General features: G+C 43.4%; 1 protein-coding gene across 2 annotated transcripts in view; it reads right to left on the bottom strand.

Moving 5' to 3' along the window:
* TTC29 (tetratricopeptide repeat domain 29) overlaps positions 1-25,072 on the bottom strand; it is a 313,491-nt gene that overhangs the window by 113,165 nt on the left and 175,254 nt on the right. For both annotated transcript variants that reach the window (XM_075613943.1, XM_075613934.1), the window contains exon 10: positions 1,479-1,710. In XM_075613943.1, coding sequence (XP_075470058.1) covers positions 1,479-1,710 — 232 coding nt within the window. The remainder of the gene's footprint in view (positions 1-1,478; positions 1,711-25,072) is intronic.

Genomic DNA, 25,072 nt, shown 5'->3' with positions numbered 1-25,072 from the left:
CCGTGAGCGGTTCGCCCTCATTGGCTGAACCACTCACATGATACGTCCATCGCAAGAAAAAAACAAATTTCTCAGTCTCTTCCACAGTCGTACGCTTTGCAGTACGGCGTGCCGCGAACGTCGCTTTCAGTATAAGCACTTGCATTGGATGTAAGGTAATTGTTTTGGCGTTGCCGCTACACGCGACGGCGCGCGTGTTTTTGGGAATAATCACAGCCTTACAGTGTTGGTTGGAATGTCTGATGCTGCATACACAATAAATTGATTCATTCTAAGTTATTGCTAATTAGCTGGAATACAGGCTAAGCAGAAATAGCAGTTTAGCCAAAATATTACAGAAAGTGGATGCAACACAGTAAACATAAGTAGTGTCAGATTAAACGATTTAACGGACTTGCCAAATAGAGTACACACAAGTAGTACAGTACTAATATTCGCTCATGTCTTTCACAACAAATGTCCTCCCTTTAGTGAGTGTGGTTGTACAATATGGTGTAACTAAATGGCACGAAATGATAAAAACTATTTTCTGAATTACAATGAAGTCATTATATAGAGGTACAGAATTTTTTTCAATTCATTAAAGATTTCTCTGCTGTCATTTAAAAAAAACATTTCTCAACACTTTGATTTGGAAATAAACACTATCAACCCTGGCTCTGAAGATAACACAGTCTTATATGCACACAGCCCTAGTGTCTCTGACTTTGAACACATACTTCAATCTGATTTTTCAAGACTTGAACACTGTATTTCCCCCAAAAAACTCGTTTTAAACACTGACAAAACTATAACGATGTTTTTTTGGAACTAAGGCTAACTTTCTAAAGCTACCAACGACAGATCAGAACTAACTCTAACACCATTCTTGCCCCGGTCACTAGTTTCAAGCATATGGCTTGACTCCCATTTAACACATGAGTTGCATATTGATACTCTAACATCCAAAACCTATGCTAAACTGGGTGTACTTTATAGGACCAAAGCCTCCCTAAGCCCGCTTCTGTTACTGTGCACCACACAACTGGAACAACCTACCAGAGACTCTCAAAGCCGCCAGCAGTTTAAGTTCTTTCAAGTCTTCAGCTGTCTCACATTTTAATCTTGCCTGTTAACTGTTTGTTAAATATGCCCATAACATATATTGTACCCAACTGTTCATGAAATGTCTGTAAATATAACGTGTAACAAAGTATTATCATTATAAATCTGTGCCCAGGACATAACTCTCAATTTATTATTTCCTGGTAAAACGTTTTATAAATAAAAAAAATTATGTGAAAAATATCATTCTAAAGTGATATTACATAGTATAGATTCTCCACATACTTTCCTACAACTGAATTTAGAGCGAAACAGCATAAAACATCATCCTTTAGTAAGAAAAAAGCAAACAATCTAATAAAGCTGTGTAAGAAAAATGACTTAACTATTACAGTGCAATACAGCTCTAATGTGTTTTATAACCAATGTCTTACCAACTTTAACAGGGTCACTGAACACGTCACTTCTGTTCTTTTTCCATGCCAGCAGTTTCTGAATGCTGACATTATCTGCAGCTTCTACAAGACTGTTTACTGCCAGCATCATCCTGTGTGCTTTTGCAATGCCGTAAAGAACCTGAGCTTCTTCCAGTAGTGGTATTGCACTAATCCTGATAGCGGTCTCATAAGCTTGTTCAAAATACTGGCACGCTTTCTCGTAGTTTCCCTAAAAGCAAGCACATTAAACAAATTAATCAAGCAGTCCATTACTCACTTGTGTCACATTTGTAAAGTAATGACATACTTTGTATGTAGACAGTTTTTCTTATCAAAAGTTTTGCACCACTATATTTTCATCACAACGATTTCTATTGTATATATGTACAATGACTGAAAGGTATTTTGAGGAACAATGTATGAATAGTATCGCTATTTTTGCGCCATGTGGTGTTTTTACAACACAATTTCTTAATGTAAATGCAAACGCTTTAAGATTAAATAATTGCAATTAGTCACTACCAAAACTCTAGCAATGATACATACATTAGTATTAGTCATACTCACTTTCAAATATTTACATAGTGGTGGTTACAAAGAGGTCTCAAAAGATTGGAATGGAAGAACAAATAGTATTGCCACAAAACCAGTGTCTTTAGTAAAATAGTACTTTTCCTGTAACTTTCAACAGTATAATCCTTTAGACAAGTGGTGCTCTCATTGGAAATAAATAAATCCCTCTGCATTCCCTATAATTTTCAATGTTAATGTATGAGACAAAACTGGTCTAAACTTACCTCTATATAAACATACAAACATCATATTCATACTTACAGAGCAGAAGATCTAATCAAACATCAATCAACTTTAGTCCCATCAGTAGATATAAGGAGTGACAGACAGCACCCCCACCAATGTAAAATAATGTGTATGTATTGGTGCGAAGGGCACAATTATTAGTTTAGTCCTATCAGATACACGGTACCTTTATACGTGTTACCATCTTAAAACTCATAATACAAATAACACATCCCATTCCTGTGACACACCAAACTAATGACCACAGTGTTAGTGCTTCTCACAATGCAGTGGTTCACAAAAAGGGGGCTATGCACTAAGCAGTGATAACTGCTTTTAAGTGAGATAAATGGCTTTTAAGATCGATACTGGCTGCTGCGCGATTCACAAAGCAGTGATAACAGTGCAGTATCGCTCTTAAAAGGCTTTTTTAACCCCCAAACATTCTGTGAAAAAAAAGTCATCCGATCAGACAAAAAACGGCAAACCCGCCATTTTTTGCCAGTCAGTGCGATTCACAAAGCAGTGATAAGTGAATCATACTGAAAAAACTCAGCATTTCTTTTCACCAGCTAAAGGCTGGCCATGAATAAATGCATTGTTTACGTTTTTTCATCACAGGATTAATACAATAGGCCAGCGGATGTCCCCCGGTGGTTCCCACGGGTGTCCAGGGGCCTTCAGGTGGTCCTCGTGGGAGTCTGGGAGCCCTCGGGTGGTCCCTGTGGGTCAGTGGGCCTCCATATGGTTGTACCCATTAGAATCTGTGGGCCCCATAGGGGTCCACTGGTGGTCCCCGCGGGTGTCTGGGGGTCCTCGGGTGGTCCCCGTGGGTGTCTGGGGGTCCTTGGGTGGACCCACGGGTATCTGGGGATCCTCGGGTGGTCTCCGCGGGTGTCCGGTGGTCCCTGCTGGCCTGCGGTACCAATCCTGTGCCCAAAAAAATACAACAGCCAATACTTTGAAATAAATACACCCCCCTCCCCCTCCTTGCCCCCTAACACATCCAGTACATTAATTGTCAAAATTACTATTATCCAGATATGGATAATAGTGCATTTGTCCATTAAAACTAAAACATTAACAAGCAGAAATAAAGTAAATAAAACTTGCACTCACCCCTGCCAGGCTGGCACGATGAAGGCCGTCCTCATCCTCATCACCGTCCATGTCCCCCGTTGCCACAAACAATAAAGTACAATTTAAAAATACAATGTAATGTCCCCTAACCCCTTAATCAGCTTAGCGGTTAATAACCGCTAGAGTAATTAAGGGGTTAACCCACCATCCCCCACTACACACCCAGGAGGCCTAACCACCCTCCCCAGGCTACTACCACCACTCTCCACCCATTCATTGGTACAGTGGGTACATCATGTCCATATTTACCACTATAGCAATAAATGGTGAAGTAAACAAAAAAGAGGCCCAAAATAAAACACATTACATAGCCAACTAAACAACTAACACATGCCAATAAGACAATTGATTGGCACAGTTGGTACATCATGCCCACATAATATGGGCATGATTTAACACTGCCAGTCAATGGTCAACCTAAAAATAAACAATCAAAAACAATATCCAATGCGTTGTTAGGGGCATAGGGGGTGGGTGGGTAGTACATATTGCAATGTTTATTGGGGGCAGAGAACCACTAAGGTAATGAAGCTGCTTAAATGCAAATTGTTTTTAATAGTGTGCAGGAGTAGGGTGTCTCCTCAGCTGAACTGGTTTGATTTCTGGCTCAGGGACCCCCTGCTTCCCGAGTCACAGGCCCCGGTATGGGGCATCGGATGCCAGTGTGGCCGCCATTGTTAAAGCGTCGGCGTCACATGACGCGGGACATTTAAATAATGGAGATACTGGCACCCAATATCTGGGCCTGTAACTCGGGAAGCAGCGGGTCCCCGAGGATGAAATCAATGCAGTTCATCTCAGGAGACCCCCTGCTCCCGCACACTATTAATAAAAATAAAATTAAAGCAGCTTCATTACCATAGCAGCTAGCCGCTACGGTAATGAATGATTTTTTATTGTTATGTGTACATGTGCAGGAGGTCTCCTGAGCTGAACCGCATTGGTTTCAGCCTCTGGGACACCCTACTTCATGAGATGCAGGCCCCATTATGGGGTGCCGGTATCCCCCTGCAGGATTTAAATCCCCCGGCCCAGTGATGCAGAAGATTTAAAAGCACAGGGGATACCAGCACCCCATAACAGGGCCAATATCTCATGAAGTAGGGGGTCCATGAGGCTGAAACTAATGCGGTTCAGCTCCGGAGACCCCTAGCATATTTACACTAGTATTAAAATGAATATTTTTACTGTACGATCGCCTGTAAGAGCCGTGCATGGAGACGCAGCATCTCCATGCAGCTCTTACAGGTACTTTTTTTTCTATCAGCTATCATGCTGTAGAACTTATAGCACGACAGCAGGGGGAAAGAAAACAGGTCACGTGATAGTGCAGTTATGTGATCAGCCTTAACAAAATGCCCTTCACTTGTTAGTGAATCCCGCGTTTTGCTTCATTTTTTTAAGTACGATCACAAAATGCATATGCGTACGCAAAAGCTCACTGCTTAGTGAATCGCCCACTAAATGTATTTGTAGCACTATTATTATGAACTTTGAATGTGAAGTAGGTGAGGTATAAATACTGTGAAGTCTGCCAGACAAGTCTTTTAGAGCAGCTGTTGCAGCAAACCAGGAGAATAGTACGTGCAAATGAGATGTCAACATGTGCAATGTTTACACATAGATAATCTTTAATGAATATGGCAAAAACACCAAGTTTTTATTGCGTCAAAGTGCATGCCGAATTCAGAGGATTTTGCATTGGAAATATCATAGTTTAAGGGATTAGAAGGATCATAAATACAGTAGTTGGGCTGAGAGGATCTGAGCTGCAGGTCATGCACTCTGCAGTTTTACTGTAGGTCCTATTAGTGCTGAACTTCTAAACAGGTTTTGGTCAGATTTTTTCCCCCTCATGGCATCAAAATACATTTAGTCCCCAAGGTCTTCTTAATGGGCTGCAGAACAGCTAGCATTTATTACATAGCTTAGTTTCTGTAAAGGTCCACATTACAAACCATATGCCACAAACTTTATCTGCCTTTACGTCCACGCATGTTTTACCCATCACAAGTCCACCCCATGCTGTGTCAAGAGTCAGTCTTGGATCATGAGTCTCAAGTCTTCCATAGTTGGGACCTGCAGCAAGCAGGATGCCATCAGCATGGTCTAATCTTAAAATAATCACAATTGGCAATTAGCACACTTCAACCAGCTGTCAAGCAGCAGACCGCAAAGAGTGACTCTTCCATTTAAACCAACAGGAAGCTGTGAGTGCACTATTTTCTAAAGCTGCTCTTTTTCTACTGGGAATTAAATCACACAAAGAAGTCACCAATATTACCACATCTACAGCAAAAATGGCAGGCAGCTGCAGACAGTGCACTAGCTTTCAGCATGCATGTAAGGTGAAAAGCAGATTATTTATTTATTTTATATATAGATGTGAGCTGAGTTAAGCAAAAACAACATATTGGGAAATATTCAGCTATAACAATAAGAAAATACATGTAACAGATTTATCTACAGTATAAATACAAGAAGAATATTCAAATAGAACAAATTAATATATATCAATGTGTTACAAACCTCAGATTAATGAAGAGGCAGGGCAGACGTCAGGGGGACCAAAGAAAGTTTAATTGTTTCTAAAATGTAGCACATTTATGCAATAGGTCTCCATATATTTTATTGTATGTATTTTCAGCATATCGGGCCATAACTACTAAGCAGACCTACTGTAGGCCATAAGAGACCTTCCAAAGCCGGCACATTACGGCATATTCCCTTTAATGGACTGTAAGGTGTCCTGCTGCACAGGAACGTGTCTAATGGCATACCACTGATTAGTAAATATGGCCCTACATTTTCAGATGTGAGAATTTCAATGTATTTTTCCCTCTAGTGTAGGATGAAGCATTTCATCTTAAACTTATGTATGTATGCAGTCTTTCATGAAATAGATGTTAGATTTCCAGAAATTCTAATACACAAGGGCATAAAAACAACACAAAGTTACATGTTTGAAAAAAGGGATCACTTCCTCATAGAGCTTACAATCTAAATGGTATGGTTGGCAGACTTACTGTACAGAGCCAGTAAGAGAAGTTGTAAGTGCATTGAACAGTCGGGCCTGAACAGGATGGTTGGTAAGGTGCTCTGCTAATTGGAGCAGCTTTAAAGTGCATCCTACTGTATATGTATAAGGCATGGTTACAGTAAGTATTAACTTTTTTTTTATATATATATACAGTAACTCAGATAAATGTCTTTGTTAGAAGAAAACCATTATTAATCTTCTATTTCATCTATCTCTCTACACACAATGTTTTATTTATAGGGTTGCAAGGTCTCCAGCATTGAACTAGACTGTCCTGTATTTGGACACTCTGTCCAGTAAAAAATAAAAGGTAATACTCAACGTGTTTTTGTCCAGTATGACCTCTCTGGACATAGGAACCTGACCGGCTTGGAGGGCTGTGGGATTTCCCTAGCAGGGAGAGGGCAGGGCTGCTGCTAAGGGGCAGGGCAGCTTCCTCCATCCTGATTTGCTGCATTACCCAGCAGCAACCAATCAGGATCCTTGGAGTGGGCAAGGAGAGGAGGAAACAGTATGGAGCAGAGAGTGGTTAGACGGGTTGTGTGTGTGTGTGTGTGTGTGTGTGTGTGTGTATCTGTTTCAAGCATGTCACATCTTTCACCATGGTGTCCAGTATTTTTGTAAAAACCACCTGGCAACCCTATATATTTAGTGTATATGTTTAGTCAAGAGCATTTGACTACACTGCAACATTTGACACACTGCATCATCACTTAGGATGTGTATAATTTCCATGTGTAAAACTGTGGCTTACCCATTCACCATTCAACTAAGTTCTAATATAGATATACAACTTGGCACTTTTTATCTGTTTTTTTATCACTTTAATTGAAACCGTAAAACTGTTTGTCACGGGAGACCAGGCAATTACATCTTTATACCGGGATCATATCACTGAGCAAAACCAAGAAGTAAAACAAATTGCGATGTATTTCTTTGAAACAGACATACACACAATGGATTACAATTATGCAGACGAAAACACACTACTGGGGGTCTGGGGGAAAACTAGACTTTCCTAGCCCTTTACAGTCCTTAAAACAAAGTTTGCAGTTGACTGGGACTTGTCCCAAAATGTCCTGGAACTCAAATCGGCATAAAGTTCCACATGCCACTGCTGGATAAGCTCCGGAGCGTTGAAATAGGTTGACCGCGAGTAAGTCCTAAACTGCCTGGAACTCAAAATGACATGTAATTCCAGCCACAACTGCTACGTTCGATTTGTAGAACTTTGCCGCAAAAAGTCGGGACATAGAAAATATTTCAGCTCAAAATCCTGGAAGCCGTCTCGCTGCCATTTCTCACAGAGCATCTTTTGGTGATTTTGAATTTGCCGCTGCTGTCTTGGCGCTTAGAATCTCCTCAGCTGATTGGCTGCTATACCTCAACCAAACAGCACATGGGAATATTTCCACCAGCCTATCAGCGATTTGCCGGTACCCTGAAGCTGGGCGGGCACGGATTTCAATTCTGCAAAGGGGCATGCGCCAACCTGGCACCTCTGCCACTTAGCATATTGAACCCCCCACTGGGCCAGGCTCCTCAGAGTCTGGGGCCGGGCAAATGGTCACCGGATAGCCCTTATTCATCCCAGGATGTGGGCACTCAAGCATAACTCCGGTACTCCGCCCGCCCTAACACCTTGGCATCTGAGACTTACAAGCCTGGTGCCCATCTGGTCTCTCGGAACCGGAGACTTGGAAATTCCCCAGCTCATATACAGTGCATAAAACATATAAACCTTTTTTTTTGGTAACAATTTTTTATTGGACACATTCACATATTAATGTACATACAGAAATGTCATGAGCCCATAACATTTCAACTTAATACAAACAGATAGTGACCAATAACATTTCCCCGTTTTCTATAGGGGGAAAGAGAAAGAGGGGGGGGGAAAGAGATGAGGGGGGGAGGAAGGAGACAAACAAGTAGGGGTGGGTGGGAAATGGGTGGCTAGGAGGGTGGGGGGGGGGTCGCCCAGAGGCTTCTTTGCTACTCTCTCCTGCGGTCAGGGGGAGCTAAAGATCCAGGCGGTTTACTTTTTTGGGCTTTATCTCTCTAACCAGGGGTCCCAGGTGTTCCAAAACTGAGGCATCTTCTTTTGGAGCATAGCCGTCAGCTTCTCCATGGTCATGACCTCATTTATTCTTCTGTAGCCATGTCTAAGATTGGTGTACATATCTCTTTCTCATGTTGGCAGTAAATCTGGTAAGTATGCAGGATTGCCAGCAACAATCAATGAGGTTTGCCCTCACACCCTGGTGAGGTGTCATATATCCCCAAAGGAAGTGACAACATGCAATGTGCCCCCACTTAGGGGTACAGAGCAGGGTTGTTCTCAGGGGGGTGATATAAGACACAGCACTGCCTAAAGTTAGAAGTTCAGTTTCCTGTTGTTGTGCTGCTTCTGTTCAGTGAGAGGCATGTGAAGGTCTGCAACAGTGTTGCAGTGTCTCATGCTAGCTGTGAGTCAGTGAGCATACGCAGCAGATTGAGCAGAGTTAGAGGAGCTGACAGACAGAGCAGCTCAAGAGAGAGACAAAGCAGCTCAGGAGAGGAGATTACAGCAGCCAGGGAAGCTGGGGAATCTCTTTGAGAGTAAAGGTGGAAAGCAGCTCTATTAGGGAGAAGGGACCTTCCTAATGGAGTGCTGCACAGAGATGAGCGGCTGAGTTGCTATCTGTGAGGGTCAGCTGGCCCATACAATGCAAATAAAGATGTCTTGTTCGCATATACATCCACTGTGTGAGTGTGAAGTTACTCAGCAGTAGATGGCACCACCAAGAAGGAGTTCCTCACCAGGACCATCTCCCTGCGGAAGCACAGTTCCTGATGAGGTGGAGGCGCTGCACATGAAGTAAGTTGGACTCGCACCCACTACCTCAGCTACCTGTCCTGATGACATCCCCTATTACCATCAAGCGGGAGACTCAGGAGTCCTGTTACTTGCAGGTGCACCACCATACACGATCACGTAATGGGGACCGGTTAGACCACACGGGCCAATGTGAGATTGGGTGGGTCAGACAAGGGGGTCCACCCGTTACACTTCTAACTACTGTAGTTCTTGAGGGAGACGTAATCTGTTTCCAGGCGGACGCTAAGGAACATCTGGCCGCTGTCAGCCTGGCCGTGATCAGCCTAGACATTGGCGGAGGAAGGTCCTCAATGGGTTTGCTCAGCACCAGGGTCAGAGGATCCAGGGGGAGGGGAAGCCCCGTGACCTCATAGATAAGCGTCTGGATCATGGTCCAGTACCTCTGAATCTCTGGACATGATCACCAAATATGGGTCATGTCCCCCTTTTGACCACATCCCCGCCAGCACATGTCCAGTGTGCCGTGGTAGACCTGGCTCAGCCTAGCTGGGGTCAGGTACCACTGAAATATAATTTTATAGATATTTTCTTTTATTGTTGTGCAAATTGATGTTTTAGCAGCTTGCTCCCAAATCTCCTCCCAGTCTTCCAGATCTATTAGGAAGCCCAATTCCTCTGACCATTTTTGCATGTAATGGTGATTCGGTGGGCTAGATGTCGGCTCCATTCCCTTATAGATCTCGGAAATCAGACCTCTTTGGTAGGTGTTTTTAATGCATAGGGATTCAAATCTGGTTAGCGGGGGGAACTTGGAGGTTGGGGATAATGATAATAGGAAGTGACGAACTTGTAAATACTTGAACAGGTGGAAACCCTGGATCAAGAATTTATCCTTTAGCGCCTGGTAAGTTAAGATCTCCTCCTTCTGCAGCAGATCGGCAACCATCCTAATATTGTGACTCTGGAATTGGTCAAATTGTCTTGGGGAACACCCTGGTGGGAAATTGGGGTTCCCAAAGATTGGAGTGAGCTGGGAAGGCGAAGCTAACAGACCATACTTCCCTTTGCTTTTAAGCCATACGTCCCACGTGCATCTCATTGCTCCCAGGTCGAACCTCTGTGGCCCAGCCCCGCTACCGGCTGTGGTCCATAATGCCACTTGGATGGAGTGGGGGTGCGCGTAATGTGACTCTATTTCGAGCCAACAGGTTGAGACCAGGTCGCAATTCCAAACTACAGCCTGCTTCAGTTGTGCTGCGAGATAATACCTGACTATGTCGGGAACCCCCACACCTCCTCTTGCTCTTTAAGAGAGCATCACTGATCTTGGGACCCTTGGTCTTTTATCGTTCCAAATGAATTGGAGCAGTAGTGATTGAATGTTCTTTAGCGCCGCTTGTGGCACCGCAATTGGGAGGGTTTGGAAGTTATACATTAACCTTGGAAGAACATTAATTTTTATGGAAACCATTCTCCCGAACCATGAAATTTGGTGTTTTTTCCACGCTTCCAGGTCTTTTTTAATCTGATCCAATAGGGGGGGGGGGTAGTTATATTGGAAGAGGGTATTATAGGAGTTGGAGATTTTAACCCCAAGATATTTAATGTAGGTGGAGCTCCACTTGTATTTATAGTTAGCTTGAATGAGTTTCCACGTCTGGGCTGGGAGGGATATATTTAAGGCTTCTGACTTGTCCATATTCACTTTATAATCAGAGACTGACCCAAATTGGGTCAGTAGCCTTTGAAGGTTGGGGAGGGAGGTGTGGGGGTCAGCGAGGGTCAGAATCACATCGTCAGCGAATAGAGAAATTTTGTATTCTCTTTCCGCAATTTGATCCCGAGGGGAGAGCGGGCAACCTTGTCTGTTCCCGTTCCTAATTTTTATTGGGTCTGAGAAGCCGTCTGATAATTTAACATACGCTGTTGGGTTTTGGTAGAGGGCTCTCACACCCTCCAGGAAAGGGCCACAGAAGCCAAACCTCAGCATAGTTTGGTCTAGGAAGGACCACTTGATTCTGTCAAACACCTTTTCAGCGTCAAGGCTCAGAGATATTTGCTTTGGAACCGGTGAGATGCACGTGGTCAATTATATCCACAATTTTGCGGGTGTTGTCGGAGGCCTGTCTTCCGGACACAAAGCCTACTTGAGCTACATGTATGAGTCTAGGGAGAATTGCGTTTAGCCTGTTTGCCAGGATCTTACTGTAGATTTTGAGATCGGTATTTAACAGGGAGATGGGCCTGTAGTTTCCGTAAAGGAGCGGGTCCCTGCCCTCCTTATGAATTATAGCTAGATTTGCTGCTGTGATTGTGGCAGGAATCGGCTCCCCTTGAAGGAAGGAATTATACATATCTAGTAGGTAGGGGGAAAGGGTCGGCATGAACATCTTGTAGTAAGAGTTCGAAAAGCCGTCCGGGCCCAGAGTTTTGGCTAACTTGAGTGAGCTAATAGCTTGAGATAGTTCCTCTTGTGATATGTTTTTGTTCAGACTCTCTACCTCCTCGGGGGATAGGGATGGGAGGTTACATTGCTCTAGATATTGTGTGATTGTATTGAGGCTGACCGGGTCTTGGTCTGGGGGGTGGAGGTTGTATAAGTCAGAGTAAAAATCCACGAATTCCTGCGCTATCTCTTTTTCTATGTATGAGACCTGCCCTTTTCTTGTCTGAATACTGGCTATCTGAGATTTAACTCTGGCGCCCCTGAGCTTTGAGGCCAAGAGCCTATCTGATTTATTGCCTTTGTCGAAGTATTTTTGTTTTGACCACCTGAGTGCTTTCTCTACGTCCTCAAGTTGGGTCTGCTTGAGGGTAGATCTAGCTAGATTTAGTTGTTTTAGTGTTTTTTTAGATGCCATGGTTTTATGTTGCTGTTCCAGCTGGGTGATTTTGTCTGAGAGGTCTTTTTGGAGCTTATGTTTCATTTTTTTTATAAGAGGCGATTGAGATTAGGTCTCCTCTGATAGAGGCTTTATGAGCCTCCCAGAGCATAGCTGGGGCTGAGACGGAGCCTGCATTGATTTGAAAGAACATTGATAGTTTTTGGCGTATGGTTATCTCCATGTCAGGACAGTTCAGCATAGAATCGTTTAACTTCCATTTGTACTGGGTGTTTTTCACAAAGGGTAGGGATAGGGTGAGGACGATCGGTGCGTGGTCGGACCAGGTGATTGAATCTATGTTTGACTGGGAGGATGCCTGGAAGACATTACTCGTACCCAGAAAATAATAGATCCTCGAGTAGGACTGATGAGGGGTGGAGAAAAAGGTATAATCCTTTTGACCCTGGTGCTGAGCCCGCCAAATATCCACTAGTGAATATTCCTCAATGATGTCTCTAAATTTCTTGGCTTTCTTTTGGGACTGGGTGGCGTATGGAGAGGGAGTGGATGGTAGGAGGGTGAGGGCGGGGTTTGATTTATCTTGTGTGTGGGATGCCACCATATTAAAGTCTCCGCCTATGATCAGGGAAGAGAGGGATTGCTGCTCCAATGATTCGAGGAGATTTCTTAGAAAGCGGAGTTGGTTATCATTGGGGGCGTAAACAATGACAAGTGTAATTGGCGTACCTGCTAGGGTGCCCTGGGGGGAGGGGGGAGGGAGGAGGGGAGGGAGGGCGGGAGAGGGGGGGAGGGGGGGAGGGATGGGGGAAGGAGGGGTGGGGGGGAGGAGGGAGAGGGGTGGGTGGGGAGGAGGGAGAGGGGTGGGGGGGAGGGGGGAGAAGGGGGAAAGGGGGGGGATGGGAGGGAGAGGGGTGGGTGGGGAGGAGGGAGAGGGGTGGGGGGGAGGGGGGAGAAGGGGGAAAGAGGGGGGGATGGGAGGGAGAGGGGGGGAGGGGGTTGGGAGGGGGGAGGGGGGAGAGGGGTGGGAGGGGAGGGGGGAGGGGGGTGGGAGGGGAGGGGTGGGGGGGGAGAGGGGTGGAAATGGGGGGATTGGGGGGAGGAGGGGAATGGAGGGGAGAGGGGGGAATAGGGGAAAAAAGGGGGAGGGTGGGGAAAAGGGGGGAGGGTTTGGGAGGGGGGGATGAGGGGAGGGTTTACATCCATGTTGAAGTTTCATAATTACATTCATATAACATATTCACCATTGACGTTTGCATAGTAACACCTTTATATCATATTCAAATTGGACTTTGTGCTTGCAAACTCCCAGTCTCTATAGTGGTTTACCGGGACCAGGGTGGAGGACGGGGGGAGAGAGAAGGGGGAGGGGGGGGGAGAAAGAGGGGGTGGAGAAAGAGGGGGGGGGAGAAAGAGGAGAGGAGGGGGGGAGAGGGGAGAGGGGGGAGACAGGGGAGAGGGGAGACAGGGGAGAGGGTGAAAGGGGGAAGGGGAGCGAGGTAGAGGGGAGCGAGGGGGAAAAAAGAAGGGGGGGGCCCTGATTATGAAAAACATCCAAGGACTGGGTCTCTGGGGGCTTTTAGGCAAATCATCCGTGTTAACTTTTTGCAAGCATAAGGTGTTAGACCATACTCGAAAACCTGATATTTCCCCCCCCCCTCCCACCTCCCGGAAAAGCTCCCATCCACATCCCAACATTGGTTGTCCATGTAGGGAGGCCTGTTCTCCTCTAATACGTGGTAAATCAAAAGGGTGTGGGCAGGGAGCGGGGCAAGGAGCGAGGCGACCACCCGAGAGAAACAGCAGGCCCCCAAGGTTCTCGTTCCATGGATTATGAGCCCTCAAGGAGAAGATGGGAGGATAACAGACCTGGTAGTTGAGATCGTTAACGGAGTCTCCGCCGCAGGTCATTTGACGTCCCCCCTTCCATGGAGCTTTATGGATGCGCCGTCTTCTCTGTTGACACGGGTGGCTAAAGGGACAGTCCCCTCAGCATCCCCCCTCGGGGACGGCCTCCAGCGCCTCTCATCTTCTCTGTGTTGGGGCGCTGTGTGGTGGGAACTCGGCTCCTCCTCTCTTATTCTCTGGCCCTGGGAGGCCCAGAGATTTTAGGAATGTGGGGGCGTCTTCTGGTCTGGAGATTGTTCCGAACCTGCCGTTCTTTTGGACGACCAATTGAAATGGAAATCCCCATCTGTAGCGGATCTTTTGGCTGTTTAGGATTCTGATGAGAGGTTTCATGTTGCGTCTTATCTCTATGGTGCTTCTGGAGAGATCGTTGAAGACTTGCAGGGCTTCATTTTGGAAGTTGATTTCTCCTCTCTCTCTGCACTCATTCATCAGGTTCTCTTTTATGGAGTATGAGTGCATCCTGACGATGACGTCTCTCCTCCTTCTAGGATCCTCGGAGCGGGGACCCAGCGCTCTGTGGGCGCGATCCATCTCCAGGTCTCTGGCCTCAAAGTCTGGGATGAAAGAGGAGAACAAGTCTTTCAGGTAGGTTTTTAGATTTTCAATCTTTATTTCTTCTGGGATGTTGCGGATCCGGATATTTTGGCGGCGATGTCTATTTTCTTGATCCTTGATAGCATCCTTCAGGGAGTTGACTTCATATCGCAGGCGGCATATCTCTTCTTCAGCAGTTGTTTGAGAGAGGGACACCTCCTCTAGCTTTGTTTCCACTTTGTCTGTGCGCCCTGCAAGGTCTTTTATTTCCTTTTTGACCCCTGTGATAGCTGTTTGCAGGTCTTCTTGGAAATTGTGCCTCATATTTGTTGAGAACTGGTCAAATAAGTTCTCAAGATAAATTTTTGTAGCTTCCACCGAGTCTCCCTTATCCCACAGTCCCTCCTCAGCACCGCGTGTGTTTGCCTCAGTCCCCTGAGAACTCTCTTCGGCGCCATCTTGAGGAGTCAGGGTTTCAGCTCCTCTGCTTGCCGATTTTTGAATTGGCTCACAGAACTTAGCAATGTCCTCGTTCCCTGTTTTTTTTTTGTTTCTTTGCCATCCTGAGGCTTTTACCTAGTCGGGTCCCCGAGCAGGTGTTTGTTTTGGTGGTTTTGATTGCTGATTTTAGATGCTTTTAGGCAGGGAGTCTCGGGAGCTCTTCCCTCAAGCTACCAAGCCGGCTGACGTCACCGGAAGTCTCAAAACATATATACCTTTATACACCTTTATAATAAAAATATCACAAAATTCTTCCAAGTCCCTCGTCCCCTAGGATCTACTGAAAAGACGTGCACGTTCATTTTCAGAGCGCCTAGACCTGCCTATAAGAAGTTAGCTAAAAAGTTGCATTAAATAACGCTTAGGTTAAGTTTCAGTGTAGTATAGTAAGTGTCATTCAACCTAGCCCTTGTCAGCATGTAACATGCAGTACACAATCAGCCTAGTCCTTGTCAGCATGTACCATGCAGTACAGTAGGTGTCACTCAACGTAGCCCGTCAGCATGTAACATGCAGTACACATTCAGCCTAGCTCTTGTCAGCATATAACATGCAGTACAGTGAGTGTCACCCAACCTAGACCTTGTCCTCATGTAACATGCAGTACAATAGTGTCACTCAACCTATCCCTTGTCAACATGAAACACGCAGTACACATTAAGCCTAACCCTTGTCAGCAAGTAACATGAAGTACATTGATTGTTTCTCAATCTTGCCCTTGTCAGCATGTATCATGCAGTACAGCGAGTGTCACTCAACCTAGTTCTTGTCCTCATGTAAAATGCAGTACGGGTTTTCCTACATCTAGACAGGAGGGTACACAATACCTCGCGATCACTTACTTGAGATTCTGGCTGGTATTGCATACAACGCCACATATCACATTTCTGCCCGCCTTCAGGTCTCACTTCACCCAGGTTAAATCACAGATAACTCGCGTAAATTTCTTGGGAAGTCTCACATAAGTAAAGGTAAATCCCGGATACAAACAGGGATCATCTGTATGATAAATATGTCATCTATGTATCTGAGGTACATCAGGGGTCTACAAAAACCTAGAGACCAACATAGATATTTATATAAAACACCTTCTATTCCAGCCACGCAAAAAAAATCTGTTATTTTCCACCAGATCCTCAGATATTGCAGGATCTGGTCTAACACCAGCAAAAAGGACACATAGCTCAAATCGCTTTGTAATGCATTAATGGAAAAAGGCCACTCTGCTTGCCAAATAATAGAGAAATATACAGGTCTCGAGCGAATGGTTGCTATGGTACAAATAATCCGGTTGAAGAAGAATGGAGCACAGCAGCAAAAAATGATGAATGGGCTACAATATCGGAACTAAATACAATCAGTTTAATGAAGGGGTGACAACATGGCACAGCTAAAGTAAGTGTACTCTAACGTGTTTCACGCTCTTTTCAGCGCTTCGTCAGAGAGTATGTGATTCTATTGTGAATATAAATCTTTTGGATATTATAGTGCTATGCAGAATCTAAATGACTTGTTAGCAGAACATTATGATTCAGATCAAGATATTACTGATCTCAATGACCCATTACTTTTTCTTACTCAAAGTAAACATTCAGGATTTAAAAACAAGTCTATTTTTTATCCTGCTTACAATAAGGGGCCTCATTTGTAAACATTCGAAAAACTAGTAGAATGTGACCTTCAGTCTTTAGCTAAAGGCTACACTTTTTCTAATTTAGGACACAACAATATGACTAAGGATGAACGTCAGACCCTTTATGGGTTAAAAAAACAATGACAGTTTAATAATAAAAAATGCTGACAAAGGTGGCGCAATTGTCGTTATGCATAAAAAAGACTACTATAATGAAGCCATGAGACAACTGAATGATCCCCAGGCATATTGTAGGCTGGATAAAGACCCTACCTCTCGGAGCTCTGTGGACTTGTTGAACTGGGCAGGGAATTGTGGGTGTTATCTGAACAAGAGTCACTGTTTCTTTATAATTCCCATCCCACTGTGCCTATTTTTCACCACCTCCCAAAGATCCATAAGTCTCTGGTCTGCCCTCCTGGCCTACACCTTGAGAAAGCCAGTATCACTGCCAAAACGTTGGATTTCTTGGCACATTAAACCTATTCATTGCTGATTGAGACCGTGTGCCTGCTTCTTTTTTTCTCCTGGCAGGCCCATCATATCGAGCATTGGATCTTTGGGAGATGGTGTATCTAGGTACGTGGATTTTTATTTACAACCATTGGTTAAAGCTCTCCCTTCCTACTTAAGAGATTCATCTCAGTCAATATCTATCATTAAAGATATTTCTTGGTCTCATACATTCTGTACACATGGGTTAAACTAGACGTCACTTCTTTATACACAATTATTAGTCATCAGTTAGGCATTCAAGCCATTAGTCACTTTTTGAATATATCTAATCTTCACACTTCACAGAGTACTTTTATATTAGACTCAATAATATTCTTATTACAACACAATAATTTTTTGTTTGACAAACTCTTTTATTTACAAAAACAAGGCACTGCTATGGGCACGTCCTTTGCACCGTCCTATGCTAACCCCTTCATGGGTTACTAGGAGTATATTCATATTTTCGGTGACACTAACCCTTTCCGTAAAAACATTATCTTTTATCATCGCTATATTAACAACTTACTCTTGATTTGGCAGGGAGACACTGAATTGTTATTATCTTTCTTTGACTACTTGAATCAGAATATTTATAATTTAAAATTTACATCCTCCTATCATACTAATCATATTAGTTATTTAGATTTATATCTGTACATTGATGTGAATCTGACAATACAGACAGATATTTTTCGAAAACCTAATTCCCGCAATTCCCTGCTAAGGGGTAATAGCAGCCACCCAAAGTCACTGCTACGGGGCATTCCGACAGGCCAATACCTCAGATTGAGACGAACATGCTCCAAAGCACCTCCCTCACCCCCCACCCCCTCTCCCCCCCTCCCCATTTCCTAATATCCACAGTAATCTAACCACAATTAATTTCATCAAGGAATATATATCCTAAAAATTCAAAAGAAGTGTCCGCAACAGGCTAATACTAGTTCCATTTATTTAATATCACGGTATATATACAATCATCATGGTAGGAAATAATCACAGTCATTCAATATTCACCAATCCTTGAACTCTTCCTCTCTCCTTCGCTAGTATATATGTATGTGTATATGTATGTATGTATGTATATATATATACAACATTATTGACCTGTGTATAAATGTTATATAATGAGTATAGTGTATATTGAAATAATCATTTAGTATATATTGTTAGAGATGTGTTAAATTGCATATCTAGCACATAACATCAGGGTATTAAAAAGCCCACTAGTAATATCACGTAGCTTTAAGCTTATCTGTGGTTTTAATATAATATATAATAATATCAAATAGTATATACTGCACCGACACACTTTATTCGAGCAAATACCCAGTATGTACCTGGCAGATACCTGGAATGCGCTGCTCCTCACCTCTGACAAGCCCCGTTGCGTTTGCCTTCCCAGCCTGGGTTCATGCCTGGCTGACGGGCGGCTGATCTGTTAAATGATAATGATTAGGATTTAATAGGCTGCAATGCTTCGCGTGTCTACCAGATGGCATAAATTCATGAATTGTAATGCAGTATATATATATATATACTGTGCAGTATTGCAGCCAGTGGGAATAAAATGCTTCAATCCCTGCCTGGAAAATAACCCAATGCACTCGGGCAGAAAACAGTCACAAACCTCAATACACCCGGGTATACCCGAATTCGTGGGACTAGCCGAGCTCGAATAAAGTGTGTCGCCAGTGTATATAGAAATATATTATATTATTTTAAAAAATGCGGACCTTATACGTTGATATAGCTTCTTGTTCCAGTTAAACTAATGTAGAATATTCATTAGCTCACTTTGTAAGATTATGCTGTTTTAATTGAAACTATACTATTTAGCATATACATATATAACGACAATTAAATCAGGAATTTTGGGTATCCTGTTCTATTTACAATTGTTATTTGTCATCATGTACCTAATTTCATTCATTCTTAATTTCATGTAATGTCTTTTATAATAATATACATATATCTTGTAATACAATGTACAATAGAAGGATTGATAATTATTAGGAGTTTATATAATCCTCTTTTTGTTTTAATTTTTATGTTAGCCTTTTTATCAAGATATCAAATATAAATCAGTCAAAAAATTGTACATTGTAATCTAATGAATTATTGATATCAATGAACTGTAGGTATAAATGTGTTATGTGTATTTTTATCTATATTTTACTTTGTATTTTAAGCTTTCAGCATATTCATCTTATCACAAAAATATGTCTATTGAGATCCTCTATGTATTCTATGTCGAATCCTCCTGTATACTAGTCCCTATTTAGCCTTTATATAGCTAGTTGTGTATACATTTGGTGCTTAAATTAATAACAGCTTCCCAGCAGGAGATAGTTTATATAATTACCCTGTTACGGGTTACCCCAGCAACGGACTGGCTATAAGAGGGCAGGACTTGATTCCACACATCATCAGCCCTTTGAGAAAGTCGCCCGTTGGTGACGAAACGCGTCAGGGAAACTGACAGCGCAATTACGTCACGACGACGCTGCGCACGCGCACGAGGCCAAACCAAGCGTGGAAATACTACAAGCGGCCATTGGAAGTGGAGAGCTGATTTCGGGACAGCATAAAGACGGCGAACGGAGCCCCCTGATACCTGGTTCATGGTGAACACGTCTGGCAGTCCTGGGAGGAGTCCTTAGAGACGTTATACCGCATGCAGAACCGGATGGTCGTGATATGAAATCACAAACTGCATTTTATACATTTTAATCTTGTGAGTGCGTTTCCAATCCCCTCCACCCCCCATCCCCCTTTTTATAATAAACATACAGTGTTATGCTATGGGCCGTGCGCTCTCTCTCTTTTTCTGTTTTTAGATATTTGTGGAGGTGGTTAACCCGTGTGAGAGCAGCCGAAGACCCCTTTATCTACACCGAATACCCACCATTATGGACTAACTATTGAAGGACTGGTTGGACTTTTTTACATAATTTTCTTTTTTCTTTCTTTCAGCACGTTTTGCACTTTTTATGTATATGAAATAGGTTGTGTTTTAGTATAGTTTATAAGGCAATATTGTTCACAAATCATATGTTGTTAGAAATTTCTATCACATTAATATATGCACTTTTAGCAATATTCACACAATCCATTTGATTGATGGAACTATAGTTCACTTATCACAAAATATCACGGTACTGTTTTTGGCGCTACAATTTTTTGCTCTTATATATATATATATATATATATATATATATATATATATATACATGTATGTTTGTTCTTTCTGTGTTTGATATTTGCCATTTAGGAGGGCTGTCCAACTTGACTAGTTTGTTTGTTCACATGTATATATTATTATGAAGTCATTATACAGCTCAACCCTGTTATAACGCGATCCGATACAACGCGAATCCGCTTATAACGTGATGCAAGGGTGGCTCCCATCTTTCGAATTTATGAATACTTTACAACACGATTATTGGTATCTTAAATACTTTACTGTACAATGCATACAATTGTACATTATATCTAACGTGATCCGCTTATAGCGTGATGTGATTCTTTGGACCCCAAGCACAGCGTTATAAGGGGGTTGAGCTGTATCTTCATTATATTAATGTGAATTTATCTTTTGATTATAGGATTCAATACAGACCTATTTTTGTCTGAGAGAGTTTTTCTCTCTCTGAAAACTGTCTCTTTTCCTCAAGTTCATTATAGCATTATTGTATCAATAAAGGGTCATATCACCTAATACTCCACTGGCAATATAGAACACAGCATGTGTATTGATGTAAAATTAGAAAGTGTATATAACAATATTTCGATCTATGGTGTGGCAATTATATTATTTCTTTGTTGCTTCAGCACTTATAATGAATTAGAACATCTGCCATGGATTCTATATATTTATCCTTCAAGATTGATGTAGAACTGTCATTACAATAATGATTAGTTATATACACGGACTTGCTTGTATGTATGTGTCTGCTCATAAGTAAGTTCATTGTTGTCGTTGTTTTAAAAAATGTATCTGATATAGACATTGTATATTATTGTTGTGCTTTTTGTATATCATTACTGTTTTTTTTATATGTAAACACTAAGGGTATATCTAGTCCCCCACTCGGAGAGCATCACTGTTTAGAGCTGATAGTTTTTTTCCTTCGGCGCTTCTTCTAAATCATTCAATCCTCATTCGGCATTTTCCGTCACTTCCAGTTTGGGGAAAAGACTACAAAGATCGATATTCACAATAAAATCACATACTCTCTGACGAACCGCTGAAAGAAGCGTGAAACGCGTAAGAGTACACTTACCTTAGGTGTGCCATGTTGCCACCCTTTCATTAAACTGATTTTATTTAGTTCCGATATCGTAGCCCCTTCATGTCAGGTAGTAAAATCAGAATAGGATATAATATCTCTAAAGAAGGACTTTGATAAACTGGAAATTTGGGTAGGTAAATGGCAGATGAAGTTTAATATAGATAAATGTAAGATTATGCATTTGGAAAACAACAATAAACAGGCTACTTACAGTACAAATTAAATGGGACAAAATTAGGTCAATCAGTGATGGAGAAGGATTTAGTAGTGCTTGCAGCAAAGTGCTCAAATGTCAAGCAATATCTGCAAAGGCAATAAGATCTTATCTTGCATAAAGCAGGGTATGGATAGAAGGGAAGAAATACACACTGAATACATGGCTAAAAACACACTAGCTGAGGTTAGTTAATGGAGCTATCTTTACACCACTGAGTGCTCTGCTGTTCTGGACATACTGTATCTATACGAGATACGGGAATGAGATTTATTTTACTCCATTTGGCACCTACATTTTTTCTAAACCTAAGGGTTTTTCAGATGAATGTTCTTGGTAGATAGCCAGACCTTATCCCCTGGCATGTATTTGGGAGATGCTCGGCGGTGACAGTCAGCCTGGAGTTTAAATCTTTCCGTAGCCTTTTGGAGAGCCGACTGGATCTTGATCCAGGAATTCTGTAATACAGTGATTCGCTCGTCGGCGGCCGGTACTCCGGAGGGGATGTTGGCATAGGGAGACGAGCAGTGTGGAAGCCATAATTAATAAAAAAAAAACAGGGTCTCCCGTGTGGAATCATTCTTTGAAGAATTGAAGGCGTATTCTGCCCAGTGTAATAATTCGGACCAGTTGTCCTGGGATTGGGATACGAAGCATCGTAAATATTGTTCCAATGACTGGTTGACTCTCTCGGTCTGACCATTGGATTGTGGGTGGTAACCTGAAGAAAAGGATGAGGAAATACCGAGTCTTTTGGCGAATGCTCTCCAGAACTTCGAGACAAATTGTGAACCCCTGTCGGACACTATAGAAGAGTGAATCCCATGGATCCGGAAGATTTCTTTTGAAAAAATGTCGGCCAGGGGAGGTGAGGTGAGTAATCCCTTATGGGGGATACAATGCGCCTGCTTCAAAAAGCGATCCACTACTACAAAGATGGTATTCATGCCGTTGGATCGTGGCAATTCTACAATAAAGTCCATTGATATGTGGGACCAGGGGCGCTCCAGAATCAGTAGGGGCATCAAGAGGCCGGGGGGTCTTTGCCGGGGAACTTTGTTCTGTGCGCACACTGGACAAGCATGGGTGTACTCACAGATGGTTTTTGCCATATTAGGTCACCAAAAGGTACGTTGAATGAGATCGAGGGTCTTTTGAATTCGGGATGTCCCGCAGAAGGAGAAGCGTGGCCCCACTCCAAAATTTTAGGGTGAAATTTGGAATCCACATAAAGCTTGCCCTCCGGTACTTTCAGACCTCTTGGGATACGTCTTTGAGCTTCGATGATCTTGTCTAGGATATTGAAAGAAGCGGCAGAGTTTATGAGTTTTTTTAGGAAGGATGGTCTCGGGGACCTCTTCAGATTTCTCCTACGAATAAAACTGTTTGGACAGGGCATCATCCTTGATGTTCTTAGTTCCTGGAATATAGGACAAGGTATAATTGAACCTGGAGAAGAAGAGCGACCAGCGAGCTTGGCACGACCCCAGCCGATGAGCACTTTCGATGTATAAAAGGTTTTTGTGGTCGGTTAGAATTGCGATTGGGTCTCAAGAAAGTGCCTCCACTCCTGAAGGGCCATCTTGATGGCCAGTAACTCTCTATTGCCCACATCATAGTTCCTCTCGGCTGGCGAAAATTTCTTAGAAACCGCAGGGGTGGAGTTTGTCCTGATGAGAAGCTCTTTGAGACAGTATGGCACCTGCTCCACAATCCGAGGCGTCCCCCTCCAAGGTAAAAGGTAGGCTGGTATCCAGATGCCGAAGGATGGGGGCGGAAACAAAAGTTTGTTTCAACGTCTCGAAGGCCATAAGCGCCTCAGGTGACCAGGCTAAGGGGTCGGCTCCTTTCTTGGTGAGAGCGGTGATAGGGGCAATGGTTGTGGAAAAGTTGCGAATAAATCTTCGATAATGATTTGAGAGAATTGGGTTGCGGCCAGTCAAGAATGGCTTTAAGCTTCTCCAGGTCCATGGAAAATCCTTTGTCCAAAATGATATATCCGAGGAATGAGGTGGAAGATTGGTGGAAGAGGCACTTTTCCATTTTTGCGAAAAGATGATTGGCACGAAGACGAGAAAGAACGAACTTGGTATGTACAATGTGATCTTGCAGATTCTTAGAGAAGATGAGAATGTCATCCAAGTAAATGATCACAAAGGAGTTGAGAACATCACAGAGAATTTCATTAATAAAATCTTGAAAAACGGCCGGAGCGTTACACAAACCAAATTGCATGACTAGGTACTCGTAATGGCCACTACGAGTATTGAAGGCGGTTTTCCACTCATCGTCTTCCCGAAAGCGTATGAGGTTGTATGCCCCACGAAGATCCAATTTTGTAAATAACTTGGTTCCCTGAAGCCTGTGGAAGAGCTCGGAAATGAGTGGAAGGGGATAGCGGTTCTACACTGTGATGCGGTTCAGGCCCAGGTAGTCGATACATGGTCTGAGTGTACCGTCCTTTTTTTTAACAAAAAAGAACCCAGCCCCAGAGGGAGAAGTGGAATTGCGTATGAAGCCCTTCTCCAAGTTTTCCCGTATATACTCCTCCATGGCCTCAGTCTCAGGGAGGGAGAGAGGGTATGACTTGGATCTGGGAAGTACGGCACCAGAAATAAGGTCGATCGGGCAATCGTATGATCTGTGGTGGGGGGGGGGCAACACTTCAGACTGAGTCTTGCTGAAGATGTCCAAGAAATCAGAGTAGGGTTCGGGTAGATTACCTTTAGAGACAGTGGGAGTAGTGGAACTAGCAAGCAGTTGGAGGTGGGTGACACCAGGTGGGGTTGGTTCCTCTGACCTCGTTTCCCAGTGTATAGGGGAGCGGGACGTCCAATCTATGCGGGGGTTGTGTTTTTGCAACCACGGCAAGCCTAAAGTAACTGGAGTACCGGGGGAGTGGATGACATCCAGAGACAGGGTCTCATTGTGTGTGTCGGAAAATAAGGTGAGCGATCTGGTCTCAAGAGAAATGTAGGCAGGGTTTAAGGGTCGCCCGTTGATCCCTACTAAGGCGATGGGGGATATTTTCCTGGCGAGCGGAATGTGGTTTTGCTTGGTGAACACCTGGTCCACAAAATTTCCCCCTGCCCCGGAATCAATGAACGCGGCCGTGGAGGTACAGAAGGTGGGGCCCAAGAGAGAGATGGGGATGGTCAGCTTCTTGGGAAGTTCGTTCTTGGGAAGGGGACAAGGAGAGATAGCACCCAGGAAGAACCCCTTTTTACTCACTGGGTGAGGTAGTTTCCCGGACACAGAGGGCAGTTGCGGATCAGGTGTTCGGGAGATCCACAGTAGAAACATAATCCTCGGGTCCTACGGAAGTGTTGTAACAGAGTACGGGTCTGCTGGGCTCCGAGTTGC

Source organism: Ascaphus truei, chromosome 1 (genome assembly GCF_040206685.1).
Source record: "Ascaphus truei isolate aAscTru1 chromosome 1, aAscTru1.hap1, whole genome shotgun sequence".
Taxonomy (NCBI): domain Eukaryota; kingdom Metazoa; phylum Chordata; class Amphibia; order Anura; family Ascaphidae; genus Ascaphus; species Ascaphus truei.
Note: the sequence above shows the minus strand (reverse complement) of the source record. Positions and strands in the feature narration are given on the sequence as shown.